Here is a 17,527-nt window from a genome sequence, read left to right as displayed (position 1 = left end):
CACACGAGGGCTTCGTATAGTGTTGAAAGGCTGGAGGAGAGCTTGCTTGCAAGTCACTTTTACTTGGTCTCAGCCTCCTTCCCCTCAAATCTGATGCCTTGCAGAGTCATCCCCCAACTGAATCCTGTTCTTGGGAATGTCTGTGCTTGAACATCCAATTTTATTAATACAGGGAGATACTCTAATGCATGCAGTGGTTTGCATAATTTCAGTTGTCCTAAATCAGAGTTGAGGGGGGCACTTAACTTTGGTGACTCAGTTTTGAACAGCTACAGTTTTTTTAATTGGAATCCTTGGAACTTTTGTGTGTGTGTCTGTCCTTTTTTGCCTTATATAAATTGCAATTTGGGTACATTTTCTCTTGGAACAGTGTAAAGAGAATGTCTTGTCCTACAGAATAATCTCTCTTGGCAGTAGATTGGTTCCTAATCAAGAATGTGTAGAAGTTTGGAAAAATGCATTTTAAGTAAATTGCCTGTTGCCACTTAGCAGAAGGACTTTTTCCTCCTTTTTCTTTCAAAATCCTCTTATTGTTATCATTACAAAACAAAGGTATGAGATGGATGTAGAAAACTGGATACGTTTAATATATGGTCAAATCATACTCAGAAATGATGTTCGCTAATAATCTGAAATGTAATTACTGTACAATTAAAAAAATTGCTTTTAAATATACTTGTTCAAATGCATAAAACAAATTATAAATCGCATAATCCTAACAGTACACATAATCATACTTTACATTCAGGTTCTTCTTATTTTAAAGGTTCACCAAATTCTTTTGAAAGAACAAAGAAGATTTGATTGATGGCTGAACTCCTAATCTGGGATTTAGGCCTATCAATGCATTATAGTGCAATTCTATTCACTTTTAATCAGATGCAAGCTCCACTGTATTCAATGAGACTTGCTCCATATCATGTGTATTTTAACCTTGCAGTCCAAACTATTGAACATAACCAAGTTCATTGTTTTAAGCATCTTAAGATCTGAGGCAGGGCTGGCCCAAGCTCTCCTGGGTGCATGAGGTGTCACTGCTGTCCACCCCCCCATGCCAATCTATGCCCCTCCCAGTCCCTAGATTGTAAAACATAGAGGGGGTTGTAGTGGGAGAGGAAGTGTGGAGGAGAGGAGTGGTTGGCTAGAATGACACGGTCCCTCACCAAAGGCTACTGAAAAAACTCCACAGTCAGGGAATTAGAGGGCAGGTCCTCTCGTGGATTGAGAACTGGTTGGAGGCCAGGAAGCAGAGAGTGGGTGTCAATGGGCAATTTTCACAATGGAGAGAGGTGAAAAGCGGTGTGCCCCAAGGATCTGTCCTGGGACCGGTGCTTTTCAACCTCTTCATAAATGACCTGGAGACAGGGTTGAGCAGTGAAGTGGCTAAGTTTGCAGACGACACCAAACTTTTCCGAGTGGTAATGACCAGAAGTGATTGTGAGGAGCTCCAGAAGGATCTCTCCAGACTGGCAGAATGGGCAGCAAAATGGCAGGTGCGCTTCAATGTCAGTAAGTGTAAAGTCATGCACATTGGGGCAAAAAATCAAAACTTCACATATAGGCTGATGGGTTCTGAGCTGTCTGTGACAGATCAGGAGAGAGATCTTGGGGTGGTGGTGGACAGGTCGATGAAAGTGTCGACCCAATGTGCGGTGGCAGTGAAGAAGGCCAATTCTATGCTTGGGATCATTAGGAAGGGTATTGAGAACAAAACGGTTAGTATTATAATGCTGTTGTACAAATCGATGGTAAGGCCACACCTGGAGTATTGTGTCCAGTTCTGGTCGCCGCATCTCAAAAAAGACATAGTGGAAATGGAAAAGGTGCAAAAGAGAGCGACTAAGATGATTACTGGGCTGGGGCACCTTCCTTATGAGGAAAGGCTACGGCGTTTGGGCCTCTTCAGCCTAGAAAAGAGACGCCTGAGGGGGGACATGATTGAGACATACAAAATTATGCAGGGGATGGACAGAGTTGATAGGGAGATGCTCTTTACACTCTCACATAATACCAGAACCAGGGGACATCCACTAAAATTGAGTGTTGGGCGGGTTAGGACAGACAAAAGAAAATATTTCTTTACTCAGCGCGTGGTCGGTCTGTGGAACTCCTTGCCACAGGATGTGGTGCTGGCGTCTAGCCTAGATGCCTTTAAAAGGGGATTGGACGAGTTTCTGGAGGAAAAATCCATTATGGGGTACAAGCCATGATGTGTATGCGCAACCTCCTGATTTTAGGAATGGGTTAAGTCAGAATGCCAGATGTAGGGGAGAGCACCAGGATGAGGTCTCTTGTTATCTGGTGTGCTCCCTGGGGCATTTGGTGGGCTGCTGTGAGATACAGGAAGCTGGACTAGATGGGCCTATGGCCTGATCCAGTGGGGCTGTTCTTATGTTCTTATGTTCTTATGTCAAGTCTATCCCCCCCCCTCACTGTCTCAGTTCCCCTTCTTGTCTTTTCTAATCCACGGAGAGGAAGGCACAATGGAGACAAGGAGTTCAAAGGAAGTGGGAATCCCCTGTTAATCTGATATCTGAAGATGACTCCCTGCATTGACGATAGGCGGACCCTGCCCATAGGATGTTCAGAGCTCTGAAGGGATGTTTTGATCAACATACCTCTTCCAATGCATAATAAACTAGTTATAAATCAAATAAAAATTCATTTTTCTTCCTTAACCCTGACAAAGTTGGTTTTTGCCATATACTGTACAAATAATTCTCTCTCTAATGAATCTCTCTATACAGCCCTTCTATCTTTTTTCCTTGTGGAATGTCTCTATTCTTGCAACAGTAAGTAAATTAGCCAAAATGTTGATTTTTTGGGGTAGCAGTCTAAGTACCCCAAGACCAATCCCAGGAGTGAAAGAAGTAATACAAACTATATCCCTTATATTATAACGGTTTCTCAAACTGTGGGTTGGGACACACTAGGTGGGTCGCAAAACCAATATAAGGCAGGCCCCCATTCATTTCATTGTCTATTTTATTCTTAATATATTAGATTTGATGCTAACATGGTATGTGACTGTTTCAGGAAAGGTTACAGATCTGTACTCTAAACAGGCTACTATATATATACTTTTAACCATGATATTCAGTGGTGCTTACTCCTGGGTAAATGTGGATAGATTGCAACCTTTGCAATGTTTGGGAAATTTTTTTTAAACAGATCAACAGCAGCTTGGAGTGTAGGAGGGTTCTTAATTTCAATCAACTTTTTAAACTTATAGCTATTGTAAACTTTTATTTTACAATTTTGTCGCATCGGAATGTAAAAAATTTTCCTGCTTGAAGACGTCACTTCTGGTCATGACATCACTTCCAGATTAATGACATCACTTCCAATCTACCATGATTGATGAAGTAATGACTATGCAATTAAGCTATTATTTTGTAAATTTATAATAAAAAATGTTACCAGTGAAACCGGCACAGCTGTGAACTACTTTCCCAAGGGCCAAGGAAAATTAAAAGTCAATGGTAAGGCCACACCTGTAGTATTGTGTCCAGTTCTGGTCACCACATCTCAAAAAGGACATAGTGGAAATGGAAAAGGTGCAAAAGCGAGCGACTAAAATGATTACTGGACTGGGGCACCATCCTTATGAGGAAAGTCTGGACCTCTTCAGCCTAGAAAAGAGGTGCCTGAGGGGGGACATGACTGAGACATACAAAATTATGCATGGGAAGGATAAAGTGGATAGAGAGATGCTCTTTACACTCTCATATAACACCAGAACCAGGGGACTTTGGGAGTTCCTTGGTGGGGAGAATGCTGAGGAAACAATTTGGGGTGGAGAATGAGTAAAGTGCCCCTCCCTATTTTGTGTCTGCTCTAAATTTCCCCTTCCCAAACCAGCTTTTCATGTTAAATACTGTATGAGCCTTACAGCACAATCCTATGATGCCTTGGCACTGTGCATTATAGTGGCACTGAAACAGCAGCTGCTATATCCCATGGGGCCAGAGCAGCCGCTGGATATCTCCTTGGAGAGGTGTCCTCTGCCGAGTTCTGCCCTCCACCTTCCCCTGCCCATAAAGCCTCCCTGCTACCTGGTGGGGGAAAACAGCCAGCACTCCTCATCTTCATGGTTTCGGTGCAGAGGCCCAGCACCAACTGGCGCAGGTCTCTCCAACAGCACTGGGTGTCTCCCAGCAGCGGCAAAGTGCCTTAAGGCTCTTTTGGAACACCCAATGCCAGCATTGTGAGTACAGCACAGGCACTGGAGTCAATGGATTAATTAGAGCCTTGTCAGAGTTCATTTAGCAACTCCTTAAAACAAGAGGCCTGTGCCTTCACCTCTCAAGGAAGGAGATATGAGAAGTAGGGAATAAACCATTAAAGAAGCCTCCTTTGTCTGGTTTTTTTGTTAAACTGTGAATGTTTGTTACTTCCAGTTTGCTATTTTACTGCTGATAATGTATTTTAATATTTTTGACATATATCAGCCTCCTTTGGGAAAGGTGGGATTTAAAATACATAGAACAATTAAGTGGATCATAGCACCGAGAACCTGCCCTCAGCAAGTGTAACAATCAGAGGGAGGCCATCTCCAAGATGCCAAGAAGGAAACATCCACTCACTCTCTTGAACAGAGAAATGCAGAGAAAATTTCATTTCAGATTAAGTTATGACAACTGCACCAGGGAAAAATACACTACTAGGCCATAGCTTCATTACTGGTTTGTTTTAAATAGTTACGATTTTGTTTCAATATGCAAAAAATTGAAAAACAGAAAAGAAAAATAGCCTGACTCCTTTTGAGAAGTGATTTATTGATTGCAAAATAATTAAAGGCCTCCTTGCTAAAACATGTGATTTATTAATTCAGGAAAGGATGAGATGAGAGGAAAGGAAAATACCTGTATACAGAAACTGAAATTTAGGTGGAAAGAGAACTGTAGGAAAGCAAGTACTGAATGAAGATAGAAATTCAGCTTTTTGTATGAAATAACTGATTTGATCACCATTAACCTTAGAGAAATCCATTTCAAGATACCGTGCAGATTGCATCTTATGGCTGTCAAACTTAAATGGAATGAAGCTGTTCCCAGACACAGATGGGTGTTGTTCCGAAGAACCCAAGGCCAATAGCATTCACACGTGATAGTAGTTAAAAAATTTAAACATACTAGAAGGAGCTAATAGTTGTTATAAGGCATGGCTTTTAACTTTTTAGCACTGGGATCCACTTTTTAAAATGATAATCTGTCGGGACCCTCTGGAAGCCATTAATCTGGAAGTGATGTCATGACCAGAAGTGACAGCATCAAGCAGGAAAATTCAATGAGTAAGCCCCATTGAATATCATTGTTTAAAGCATATACATAGTAGCCTATTAAAAGTACAGATTTGTAACCTTTCCTGAAATGTAGTCACATACCATGGTAGCATCAAATCTAATACATTAATAATAGTCATTGAAATGAATGGGGACACGCCTGAAATTGGTTTTGCGACCAACTGTGTCCTGACAACAATTTGAGAAACACTGGACTAGTGTGTCCCCAAGAGGATTATCGAGCCTCCAACAATGTTGGAGGCTCAATAATATCCTGTAGCATATGTTTCCCAGGGGAAAGATGCCAAAGAGTAGTGATTTTACAATAATTCGCTATGAGAGGTATGCATACAGACATCTTTACACTCTTCTCCCAATAGTTCTACCACGGTCATTTTCCAATTTTGCACTGAAGGTATTTTCTGCAACAAAGAAACTCAATCATAAGAATAGATCTTTACATAGCAAGCCATTAATTGCAGATACTGTATGTCTCATTTTTCAGTGGTCATACACCTCTCTTTACTTAATGATACTTTGATCTTCCTGAGAGCCCAGTGCAAAATGAGAAGGCCCACCATCATTTTGCTCAAAGCCCCTGTGATGGTTCTCTCTTGCTGCCCTGAATGCCCAAAACACATGTGAAAGGCCATTTTTCTCTTACTTCCTTCAAATCCCGCCTCTAAACGTACTTTTTTCCATGAGGGCTTTGGTTCCCTTGCCTTAGTGTAACGGGAGTCTAAACACATGTAACTGAAATTGATATATCTTCTTTGTTTGTTTCGCCTGTTACTATACCCTTTCCCCTCCTCCTGCGGTCTTCTCTTGTGTCAGATGTTAAGCAGTAAGCACATCAGCGCATGGATCTGTACTGATATACTTAAAGTGCTATGCACCTTAATGGCTTTATACCAGTGATTTTCAACCAGTATTGTGGCACATTGGTGTGCCACAAATGGCCTGCAGGTATTCGGCGGGAGTTTGGGAGGAAGGGTCATTTATTTGCAGGGCCATTGGGAGATGTGAGCTTCCCACCAGCAGTGTGCCTTGTAAATTGTCAAAAACACTGATGGTGTGTCTTGACAATTTTATTTGCCTTGTCAGTGTGCCATGAGATGAAAAAGGTTGAACATTGCTGCCCTATACAAATACTAGAAAATCATGGAAAAACTGGGAAGAAAGAAGGGATCTATCTTATTGTTCAGGCTGTGGGGCCAATACACATGGCATGTGAGGCGGAAGAGAGTTGGTTGAAAGTTGGGCCAGAGATAGGCACACTCAAATTCTCTGTTGGTTTTACACCCTACTGCAGCGTTTTTCAAACTCTCTGGGAGAGTTTGAGCCGCTCTAAGCCCTTGCGGGGGCGGGGGAAGGCAGCAAACTGATCCCCAGGATCGTGTTGCTCAGGGAGCTGCAAGGGCTTGGCTGGACTTACCAGAGCCTCCTGGAGGTGCAGGGAGCCCTGTGCAACCATCTGCAGGGCTCCCGAAAATTCAAAAGTGAAAGCAAAACCAAAAGTGGAGTGTGATTGTTCCACTTTCACTTCACCCTTGCCCCTTAAGGGGGCAGAGGCCAGGGCCCTCAGGCCCTGCCCTACTGCCTTCTCAGTTAATGGAAGCCACTTAATTGGTCTTCCTGACCAAGGGCTGCCAAGTTGCCAAAAGATCTATCCAGTGAACTCAGTGTCCAGAGTTTAACCCAACATGCCGTGCATGACATTTCATTATTTCTACTCTCCCTGTCTTCAGCTTCCTTGAAGGTTCTACTTTATTTTATACTAGAATCCCTAAGCCCTTGAGAGCCTTGTGCAAAGTAGTGGCTCAGAAGTAGTGGCTCAGAAGTAGTGGATGCTCAGCTGTTGGAGCCCATGACCTGCACCCCATGAGCCATACTCGCACTGGGATATCCTAGCTAGATGAATACAAATCTTGCTCTGAGTTTTTGTAAATCAGGGATTCTAACAACCACTTTGGACATCCCTCTTGGGAAAGATGGGATATAAATATTTTAAATAAATCAAAGTAACACAAAATGCTAAAACTGGCCAGCAGAGCTGCACAAAGGCCTGGTCAAAGGTGATCAGCTAATACTGCACAATGCTCTTATTTTACAGATGAGGAATGCTGGGCGATGTCTACACAAGTGTAGTTGTTACAGATTTTTAAAAACGCTTGTCATTGTTAAATAATTGGGAGCCAGAAACACATCCCGGTCTACTACCCAGTATACCCAGATATCTACCAGTAGAATCCAATCCACCTTTCCACCCTCAGAGAATGGCCTCCTGTTTAATTCTCCAAGTAAGGACTTATCTCTCTCCCTCTCTCTCTTTTTTAATCCATTGTTTCCAAGTTTACAGCCTTATTTCCTTTACCCCATTTCCTTCCTGTGCTTGATTCTGAATCCCAGGACTCTGTACAACTCTCTGCTCTCTCTGTACAACTACACCACAAGCTGAGATTTCTTTATCCTCCTCAGAGTCCTTTATAATGTAACAAGGTAAACAAATGACAGGCTGACCTTTTATTCTCTCATCTCCTCCCCCCTGCCGTGTCCCTAACGGTTTCCGTTCCCTGACACTCGCTTTTGCTTCCTACTCCACCAGTGTTGTTTAATCCATTTATGCCTCTTTCCTCTCCACGCAACACTTTATGACTTTGTAAATCAGCCTGAGCGGCACCAAATCAAATGCCTTCCTCCCGAAGACCCTGATAACGTATGTCCGCTGTTTCATTCTTGTCTAACCTAACGATTTGGTCGTATAATAAAACAGGATTTCAGCAGATTTGTCAGCCATGACCTTCCCTTTTTATGAATCTGGGCTGGCTGTCCTCTGTTAAATTATGCATCTCAAAGTGCTCTGCCATCTTTGGGGTTTTGATTAGCCTGTCCCATCGTAATGCACTCTGTAGCTCCAGGGAACGTCCCAAATCTCAGATTTGGAGGTATACAGAATGCAGCATTTAGGGACTTTCTTTTTTATTTTTACTTCTTAGGCCTTAGATTTCTGTCTTTCAGTTCTGCCAGGGATTGGTCCTTGAGCATATAGGGAGCAAAGATCCATGATCAAGATAACACTACATTTTGACTGTGTCAGGGATGGCCAGCTGGGAATTCATGGCACGGTTTTACCCTCCTGTTGGGAACTTGAAATTTGTCCTCAGTTTTGCGCATAAGGCTCAGTGCAAAGCTTTAGCTTGGTCAGCCTGTTGTATGTATGAGGAGCCTGACCTGGGCCACAGAGCAGAGCTTCCTACTTGCTCCAGGTCCTCACTAGAGACCTTGGGTTGGTGAACACTCAGTCTGAGTGTTCCTCTTACGGTCACCACAGGCCCAGCCCCCATCATTTGGTCCCTATTATTGTGACCAACAACCCTAAATAATTATCCTCATACTCCTAATTGGGGGTTGAGAGAGAGAGGTTCGCCTAAGACCTCGTTGTCAGTACACAGCAGAGATAAGATTTGAAGAAAGGCTGTAACTCTGTGGTAGAACAGGTAGAAGGTCTCCAGGTAGGACTGGGAAAAACTGCTGGGAAGGCATCACTTAGCAGCAGTCGGCCAAAAGGTAGCTGAGATGGTATGCCAAATACTGTCCCCTTTTCTTGGTGGGGGCATCACCAGTGCCATCTTCTACTCTTCCCACTCCCTGCATTAGAAAAGGAAGAGATGCAAGGGAGAAGAGAGAGGTGGCCTAAAGCTGAGACAGTCTAATGGGCAAAGGTGTGTGCCTGCCACCAATCTGCTGCCTGAGCACTGTTGACTGTCCTGAGATACATGGACACGTAGTCTGGCTCAGTAGAAGGTAGCTTCGTGCATTCATGTAAAGGAATGAAACGGTCATCTAGTCCAACCAGTGATGCCAGGCAGCCCATCTGAATCATCCTGTGTAGTCCCGAGAAAGATGGTCATAGAACCAGGAGACCCTTGTCTGAACCCTTGGAGAGCTGCTGCCAGTCAGGAGTGTCAAACATAAGGCCTGCAGCCCATATGCGGCCCTCGGAAGCAATTTCTCTGGCCCTTGCTATAATTGGGCTCTCCCAGCGTGATAATTGGGCTCTCTCATACCTAGAAATTATTTCAAGATTTTGATATTTTCTCTTCTTTGCAGCTAGTGAGTATCTATGTGAGAACAAAGTGCTTTTTCTGGCCATCGTCTGCTTAATGATGTCACTTCTTCCCTCAGCAGGTGCCATGAATACTATTTTGTTGTAGACAGTGCTGGACTCTGTGTAACTGGGAATGTCTTCTCCTAGCCTTTTTGCCCCTAACTCGGCACACAGTGCCTGGCGCCTGCATGTAGAAACTGATTCCACTGGAAAGTACTGTGTCTGAGGTGACACCAATCATTGCCATTATGGTTATTTTATTTATTTTAAAACATTTGACTGGACAGAAGCTTTGCCAGTTAGAACATAAGTAGAGCCCTGCTGGATCAGGCCATAGGCCCACCTAGTCCAGCCTCCTGTATCTCACAGTAGCCCACCAAATGCCTCAGGGAGCACACAGGACAACAAGAGACCTGCGTCCTGGTGCCCTCCTTGCATCCTTGGCAGACATCAAGAGGTGATGGGAAAACCTTCACCTGATGATTTCTGCCCGTCAGGCAGCTATTAAATAGTCTGTCCAGTTAGACACCTTTTTGTCATAGAGGTGAAGGGATACAGCCTCTTAGGCATTCAATATGCATCATCTGACTTTAACGTATGTTGCAGGCCAAAACGCAAAAGCCATCAAGGAAATCTGAGGAAGCCAGAGGATGCCCACCTTTCAGCACTTAGTTGAGACATTTAGCAGTCTAATAGTATCTCTGTCTTCCTGCAGTCTTGTATAAAAAGCATCACCAGCCACTTAAGGGATTGCTTTTCTTTGGCATCGAGTCTTTTGCCTTGGATGGAGGCCCTTGGCATGGGTGCAGGGCAAAGCTCAATGGTAGAGCCCCTGCTTTGCATGCCGAAGGTCTCAAGTTCAGTCTTCAGCATCGCCCGTTCAAAGGAACACAGAGTATCCATCTCTGTTGTGAAAGCTGCTGCCAGTCCAAACAATGCTGGGGTTGGTAGACCAGTGGTCTGGCTCAGCACAAGGCAGCTTCTTGTGTGACTTTGTTATATCTTGTAAAAGTGTTTTGCTTACCTCATTTAGCAATGCTAGCAGCTGCGAAGAGGTACCAAGAATTTGGGGTGGAGGCCCCTGAGAGGCTTGACTGACTAGTCATCATGGGCTGGTTGTCATGTCCACTGCTTGGGTGGCAGCCTCCCCCATACAAGGGGAGATCGGTGTCTTAACAGTTTGATGGCAGTCATCTCTCAGGCCCCAGCAAAAAAGACCACAGCAACAGACAGAAGACAGGTGCAGAAACTATTTATTAATCAAGCTTGCCGTTTCCTTGCCCCATTACCTCACCCACTGAGCCGACTGAGGGAACAGTGCAGTAGGAGGTTCCGGTTGTCCTTCGCAGGGGCTTGGCTGTCAGGGCTCGGAGGGGGAGGGGAGGCTAGTAAACAGAGATTCAATGTTGGCTGGTCTGGGCTATTCCTAGTATGGCTCTGGGAGGGGATGGATGTGTAAGCTGGTTGAGGGAAGCCTCTTCTCCCCAGGCTAGTTTCCAAAGCAAGCAGGTCGAGGTGGGCAGTCCTCCTCCAGGGCTGACGTCTTGGGGCAGTCCTGCAGTGGTCCTGCGAGAGGCTATGGCAGGACAGTCCATTTCTCTGATCCCAGGCCCAGCTGGGTCCTTGCGTAGGTGGGGAAAGTGCTGGTAGCCACACTGATGATTCCAGTGATGCGCTCTGACAGCCCCCTGGGTCGTCATGATAGGTCTCAGGGAAGTTCTTCTCCAGCCTGTCCCCTCAGCTTGGTAATCCATCTTTGTAGCCCCACCCATGGGGGCACTCAGTGCCTGATCAGATGCAGGTGGAACCAGCCTCCTATGCTCCACCAACTGTTCCCCACCTGGGTCCTAGCCTGAGGTCATTGTGCTAACTGGCTCAGCCCAACAGTCCCCCTTCTAGCAACTGAATCTGGGCATCCTGAATGGGAGTGCACACCCTCCAGGCCTGACATGACCATAGCCATACATGGCCACAGAGACAGATTTTGTTTGTTTTGTAGTGCTGTTCCCAAGAAGATGAACATTAGACAAGGGTGTTTAAGAGTACTGTAATAAGAAAGTCATTCCATAAATTTTATTTTATTTTTAAATTTGAAATACCTTTCTGGTCTCAACCAGTCTAAAAGTCTTCGTTATCTTTTTCCAGTAATTGTAAATAAGGGCACATTTTGGCTTCTGACAGCTACATGTTAGCTTAATAAGAAGACTATACCTGTTGATTACCTGCCTTCCACGGTGCTGTTCAAAGCACAGAGCCTTTGTAAAGAGAGTAGGTGGTGGTGGTGGGAGGGTGATGATTCCAGAGCAGGCTGTACTCAAACATCTTAATTGCAACCAGAGAGAAATGAAGAAAACTGAAGTGGCTCCCAAGGAGATATTAGAAAATCTGAGCTGAAAATGAGAATGATTTAATGTCAAATGAGACAAATGCTGAGTTGATACTCCAATGCCTCACACATCCACTTGTCCTTGGCACTGAGAAAATGAGATTTTTAATATCGGAAAAACAGATTGCCACGAAGGCTCATCCATTGTAAATTTGAGCTGCCTTTAGAGCGGCTTTTAAGCTGGGGATTGGATTGTTCATTCCATTCCGCAGTTGCTGCCACGATTTTCATACTAATATGTGATTTCTCTCTCTCTCTCCTCTGCCCCCCCCCCACCTTCTTTGACTTTTCTGCACCAAGGAAAAAAGAACTTCTTTTGGCTTCTGTTTCTCTCTTTTTCCTGTGCACGCTCTGTCTAGCTCCCCCCCCCCCCAAGTTAATTTCATTAATGAATAATGCAGACAGGACAAAGGTTTGTCAGCTTTAACCTCTGCATTAGTTATAGAGATTAATGACACTTGCTATTCTTGCTGGTTAATGCTTGGAAGACTAACCAGTGTGTACTATATGCCAGGCTGAAGGGGATGAGGCCTGGCATTTTGAAATGCTACCAGGCAGGTCTGTATCTAAACCTGCATTGGTGGCATTCGGGGTGCAAGCTGCTCTGAGGTCAAATGGCCCTAGAGGCCTGTGGCTGAAAGATCTGATTGATAGTTCAAATGGCCACATGAAAGGCACCTCTAGTTTTGGACTGCATTCCTTTAGATCTCTCTGGCCCATAAGCTCCAAAGTTTCTTTTCCTGTTTTCTGAAAACAGCCCACTTGGCTCCAGATAATTTGTTGCTTTTTCCTTCCCATAGCAAACAGAATGTTCACATGCCTTATAGAAACTGTACCGTTTGTCAGCAGCCTGTAGCTTATACTTTCCCCTCTGATTAATCAGAGAATTTGTGAATGTTGTGTGGCATCACAACATGTGATGTTGTGTCCTGTGGCGTCACTAGGTTTGGTGTCACCCCGTGCGGGGCAGAGGGAGGATGACAGCAGGGCAGAACAGAGGTGGGGATGGGGTGGAAGGGGGTGGGGGAGGAGGCAATGGTCAGAAAAGTCTCCGTAACTCAGGTCTATTGGGCTTTCCAATGTGGAGCCCAGGTTTGCCCACCTGGTAGCTCTGACATCCCAGTCGGAGTCCTTCACAATGTGGAGCCCAGGTCTGGTAGATCTGGCCTTCTGGTCGGCCTGGCCAGGAAATTTCCAGCTCTTCTTCTTTGGTGTTATCACCCTGATGATGTCACCTGGTGCAGTCTGCAACTTGCGCACCTCCCTAGTGATGCCACTGTTTATGGCATCAACCAATGCCCAGGGAGATTCACAAAGGTTCATATGACACAAAACATGGAAAATATAACCTACAAATGTAGCTTTTGAATTTGGTGGATCTGGGGAGCATATGTCTGTGATACTGAGTGTGCCTGTGGTTGATCACTGTTTTTCAGAGGGATGGCCAGGGTAGGGATACATGACAGCCAGGTGCTTTTTTCCTAGTTTGTGTGATCTTTTCCCTATTATTTTTATTATTTATTAGTATTTACTTTATTTATACCCCGCCTTTCTCCCTGAAGGGATCCAAGGCGGCTTACAACAATTATTAAAAACACAATTAAAAACATGATTTACAAACAAGATAAAAACGTATTTCCAACATATTTCCAACTATTAGAAAATGAATGGCACTTCTAAGGTCAGAGAAATGTTATTGTTTGAACTTGCATAAGATTGCTTTGGAGATGCAATAAATTCTACGTGTGAGGTTGGTGGAACCCAGCAGGTTATGTGCTTGAATGTAGTAAGATAGGCTATATTGATCTAACTGCTCCTTGAAAAGGCCTGTCTGACCCTTTTCTTGAACTATTCCAAGAAAGGTGATTCCTGGGTTCCTTTTCCCCCTGCTGTATTGCCTGTAGGGTTAGGAGCTTTTTCCAAATTTGTAACTTGAAACTATATTCATTTAACTTAAACCTATTCTTTGTTAATTTCTCAGGTGATCAAATAAGCACTTTCCCCTGCTTTTCTGTGACATTCTTTAAAAGGTTTGAGAGTAATCAAAATGGCCTTTGATAATCTTCCTCTATGCTGGTTCTTCTAGCCTTTCTTCTTGATTTCTGTTCTGTGTACTTTATCATCCTCATAGCTCTCCTCTGAATCCTTTTCCATCTGCCCATTTCCTTGAACTGTGGTGTTCAGAACTATATACGTTGCTCTGAATGAAGTCTTAACATTGCCAAACTGAGCTGTACTGTGATTTCTCCATTAATATGTTCTCATTAATATTTCTCATTAATATGTGCTAGAATGATATTGGCCTTAGGAGTTACAGCATCATATTGTTGGGTTGCATTCAATTTCTTTATGCTGTCTCAGGGTTCCTTTTTTTCAAAGTGCTATTTTAGTTATATATTTGATTTTGATTCATTAAGGTTGCAATTGTATACACACTTACCTGAGAGTAGCCCCATTAGATCCAATGGTTGTTACTTCTGAGTAAACATATATATTATGCTATAAATGTGTCATGTGTTACTTGTGAAATCTCAAGTTAGGTAACAGTGAAAATTGCAAGTTGTGTGTGTGCATGCATAAATTGACTATAAACGTAAAGACTAACATTAAAATAACTTTTTGCTCAACCCGAATCACAAATTCTTTGTCTAAATAAAAAGAGGCCCCCTGCCCTGATCATTTGCAGGAAATAATTTAGAGCACACCTGATGGAAGGAAGCTTGGAAGACATTGAGGCAAATAAGTCGCTAGTTTGTAAGGTTTGTATAAGAATTGCAAATTACTTTTCATACAGTTATTGTCTAGTATACCTTGCAACCTATTGAGGTGAATGTTATCCTATTATGCCTCCTTTTGTTTTGGGAACTCCTTTCTATCAAATTTACAAAAAAATAAATTGCTTTTTTCCCCACTTGTCTTTTCCATTTCAGAATGGTAACTAAAGCTGAAGACCTCCAAGAGGCTCTCTGACTTCCTCTCCTCATGTAAAGTATGCTGAGAACCTTTCCAGTGGTGTAAGTACAACATCAGACACTTTTCTCTGTGCAAGTTGGAAAGTTTCTATAAGCAAATTTTAAAAAGACCTGAAAAGCAGGCAGAACCATGAGCTGGAATGTGGAGCCCGTTGCCAGCGTTCCACAATTGGAGCGACAATTTCCAGGTTTTAGGAGCAACATTGCATCCTCATTTGTTTGCTTTTCACACTGGTTCTGTACTTCATGAAAGTTGCTGCTGATTTTGCAAAAGAGTGAAAATGGCCTGTGGTGGGTAGAGTGTGAAGTCTGGCTTTTAACGTCTTTCCTCCTTAAGTGTTTGAAATGTGATCATTCTAAAGGAATGAGGAAGGACTCACTTGTCTGAGGCGCCTTTGCTTTGAAAATAGAGAACTGGGTGGGGGACCTGATTTACAAAATTCCACAAATGGTGTGTAAAAAATGGAGATAATGTTCCCCTCCTCTCAAAATACTAGTATGTGTGTTCATTCAACAAAATAGATTGGAAGAAGGTTTAGGATTGACAAAAGTTCTTCATGCAACACATAATTAATATATGGAATTCACTACTGTGTGATATAGCTTAGATGGCTTTAAAAGAGGACTAGACAACTTCATGAAGGATAGGGCTGCCAATGGCAATTAGTCATGAAGGCTCCGTGGAGCTTCCCTGTTTAAAAGCAGGGTACCTCCGAATACCAGTTGTAGGTGAGCAACAGCAGGCGAGAGCTACTGCTTTCAAGCAGTGTTTGTAGGCTTCCCTTAGGTATGTAGTTGGCCACTGTGGGGGGCAGGAAACGGACTACCAGATCAACACTTGGCTTAATTCAGCTGTTCTTATGCAGTGTGCTAGGGTGAAGAACAATTCTGAGATCTCATTGTGAAGAATGTACAGGTTAAGAGATTGCATGTGACCTCAGAAGACCAGTACTCTATGAATACCTAACTGAGAAAGAATTTAAACACAGACCAGAGGCACTTCAGCTCTTGGCATATAACAAGCTGGACAGCTGAACCCTAAATGTCACGTAGTTGACTTAGATCTGCAGTGTGCTGAATCCAGGCTTTATTCAGCCATGAATGTACTGGGTAGCTTTTGGCAAATTGCAACCCTCCTTCAAATTCTGTTGCCTCTCTGCCAAACCCAGGACAGTTGCTGTAAGGGGCTGTAAAATGGCTTCCATATTCAAATCTGTTAGAGCATTTTAATAATAACTGGAGACAAATAGAAACTTAATACTGACTAGAGCTCTACTGCCTGATTTCCAATCAATATATGTGAATTCCAACTCCATCCATCTTTTTCTTGCTGCGCTCCAGTTAGTCATGGATGGTTGTAATTGAACAGGCCTTGGGAATGATGTTTTTTTCAACAGGGTCCCTGTAGCCCAGACCTGGAGAAGCCAGAACTAAGCTTGGAATGAGCAAGTAAAAGTTGCTGTTCTGCTGACCAGGCAAGTGTGGGAGGTTTCGTTTATACCTGGCTCAGCCAACTCAGAGTCTTCACACTGCCTGCCTGGTTGATACTGCACATTGTTCTCCCTTTTTATGTCCAGAGAGGACATCTGAAAGCATCCAGTTCCAATATTCTGCTGGATCCCAGACTTAACTACTAGATTTAAGCCCTGGAGTCCCTGAGACCTCCAACACAAGAGTTTGTCTTGGTTATGCTGATCAACTTTCCCAGTATGCTACTAAAATGGGAGTTTATGATCAGATGGATGGTAATCCAAGAGAAATGGAGGGAAAAAGCAAGAGGCAGTTTCCATGAAAATGAAATGACAGTCGATACTTACCTATAAGGCAATCTCATAGATAAGGTGAGGGCAAGTTTTCAGCCAAAAATCATGCAATGTTCCATGACCCTCAGATAAGGGGGGGGGGGAAACTTAGGGAAAGGTGCTTGTGAGGAGGAACAGCAGCTTGCCCTGGAGCCTGATTGAAAGGGGGGAATGAATCTGAGCTGCACCACTGTTTTTGAAGACATTGACAAGTATTGTGTGTCATTCCCCCCTTCTGTGTAATGGAGCAGGCAGGAGGGAGGGAAGAAGGGTGGGAGGGAGGAGAGAGGAAGCAAGGGGAATTTTTTCCCCCTAATCTGCAGTTGTACTGAGTTTGTCGATGGCAGGCTTTAAGATCCAGCAGCAGCCAGTCAGCCTGCCTACCTGCCAAGTCACATGCTGGCTAGTTGCATTGGGAGAAGTAAAGCATGGCCAGCTGGAGCAACATTGCATAAGTGAGTTCATGCATGCTGCTCCTCTGGGCTTGCTGTCGCAACATCCCTAAACTGCCCTGACTCCCGAGTGACCTGCAGATAGGGTGAGGAGATGGTCTGCGCTGGATTTTTTGATAAAAATTTCTCACCTTATACATGAGTATCTAAGATAACAGTTTTGTGCTCATCTCAATTCTTTTGTTTTTTCCCCTTCCCTTACCCTTTCCCTTCCCACTATTCAGAGGTAATTGGGAAGGTAAGATAAATGTTTACATCTGTGAGGTGGCAGGAGTAGAGAGGGAAATTTTGCTTCCTGTCTCATCATACTAGAAATTGGGGTCATCCAATGGAATCCATTGGGGGTAGGTTAATGAGAGACAAAAGGAAGGGTTTGCTTCCCTCAGCATATATTTCACATATGGAATTCACTGCTCCAAGATGTAGTGAGGGCTACTGGCTTACAATTTCCTTCTGAGGGGGGATTGATTACATGAATTCATGGACGATGATAAGCTTTTCAACAACTGTTGGCTATGATGGC

At 43.7% G+C, this 17,527-nt stretch overlaps 1 protein-coding gene across 7 annotated transcripts in view; it reads left to right on the top strand.

Moving 5' to 3' along the window:
- Positions 1–17,527, top strand: part of HMBOX1 (homeobox containing 1) — a 109,230-nt gene that overhangs the window by 42,901 nt on the left and 48,802 nt on the right. For 6 of the 7 annotated variants that reach the window (XM_066626549.1, XM_066626522.1, XM_066626540.1 and 3 more), the window contains exon 2: positions 14,709–14,792. In XM_066626549.1, the coding sequence (XP_066482646.1) occupies positions 14,770–14,792 (23 nt within the window). In that variant the 5' untranslated portion in view covers positions 14,709–14,769. Of the gene's footprint in view, positions 1–7,726; positions 7,784–14,708; positions 14,793–17,527 lie in introns of those variants that run through there. The other variant, XM_066626504.1, reaches the window with a different exon arrangement.

The sequence above is a fragment of the Tiliqua scincoides genome, chromosome 1 (genome assembly GCF_035046505.1).
Source record: "Tiliqua scincoides isolate rTilSci1 chromosome 1, rTilSci1.hap2, whole genome shotgun sequence".
Taxonomy (NCBI): domain Eukaryota; kingdom Metazoa; phylum Chordata; class Lepidosauria; order Squamata; family Scincidae; genus Tiliqua; species Tiliqua scincoides.
Note: the sequence above shows the minus strand (reverse complement) of the source record. Positions and strands in the feature narration are given on the sequence as shown.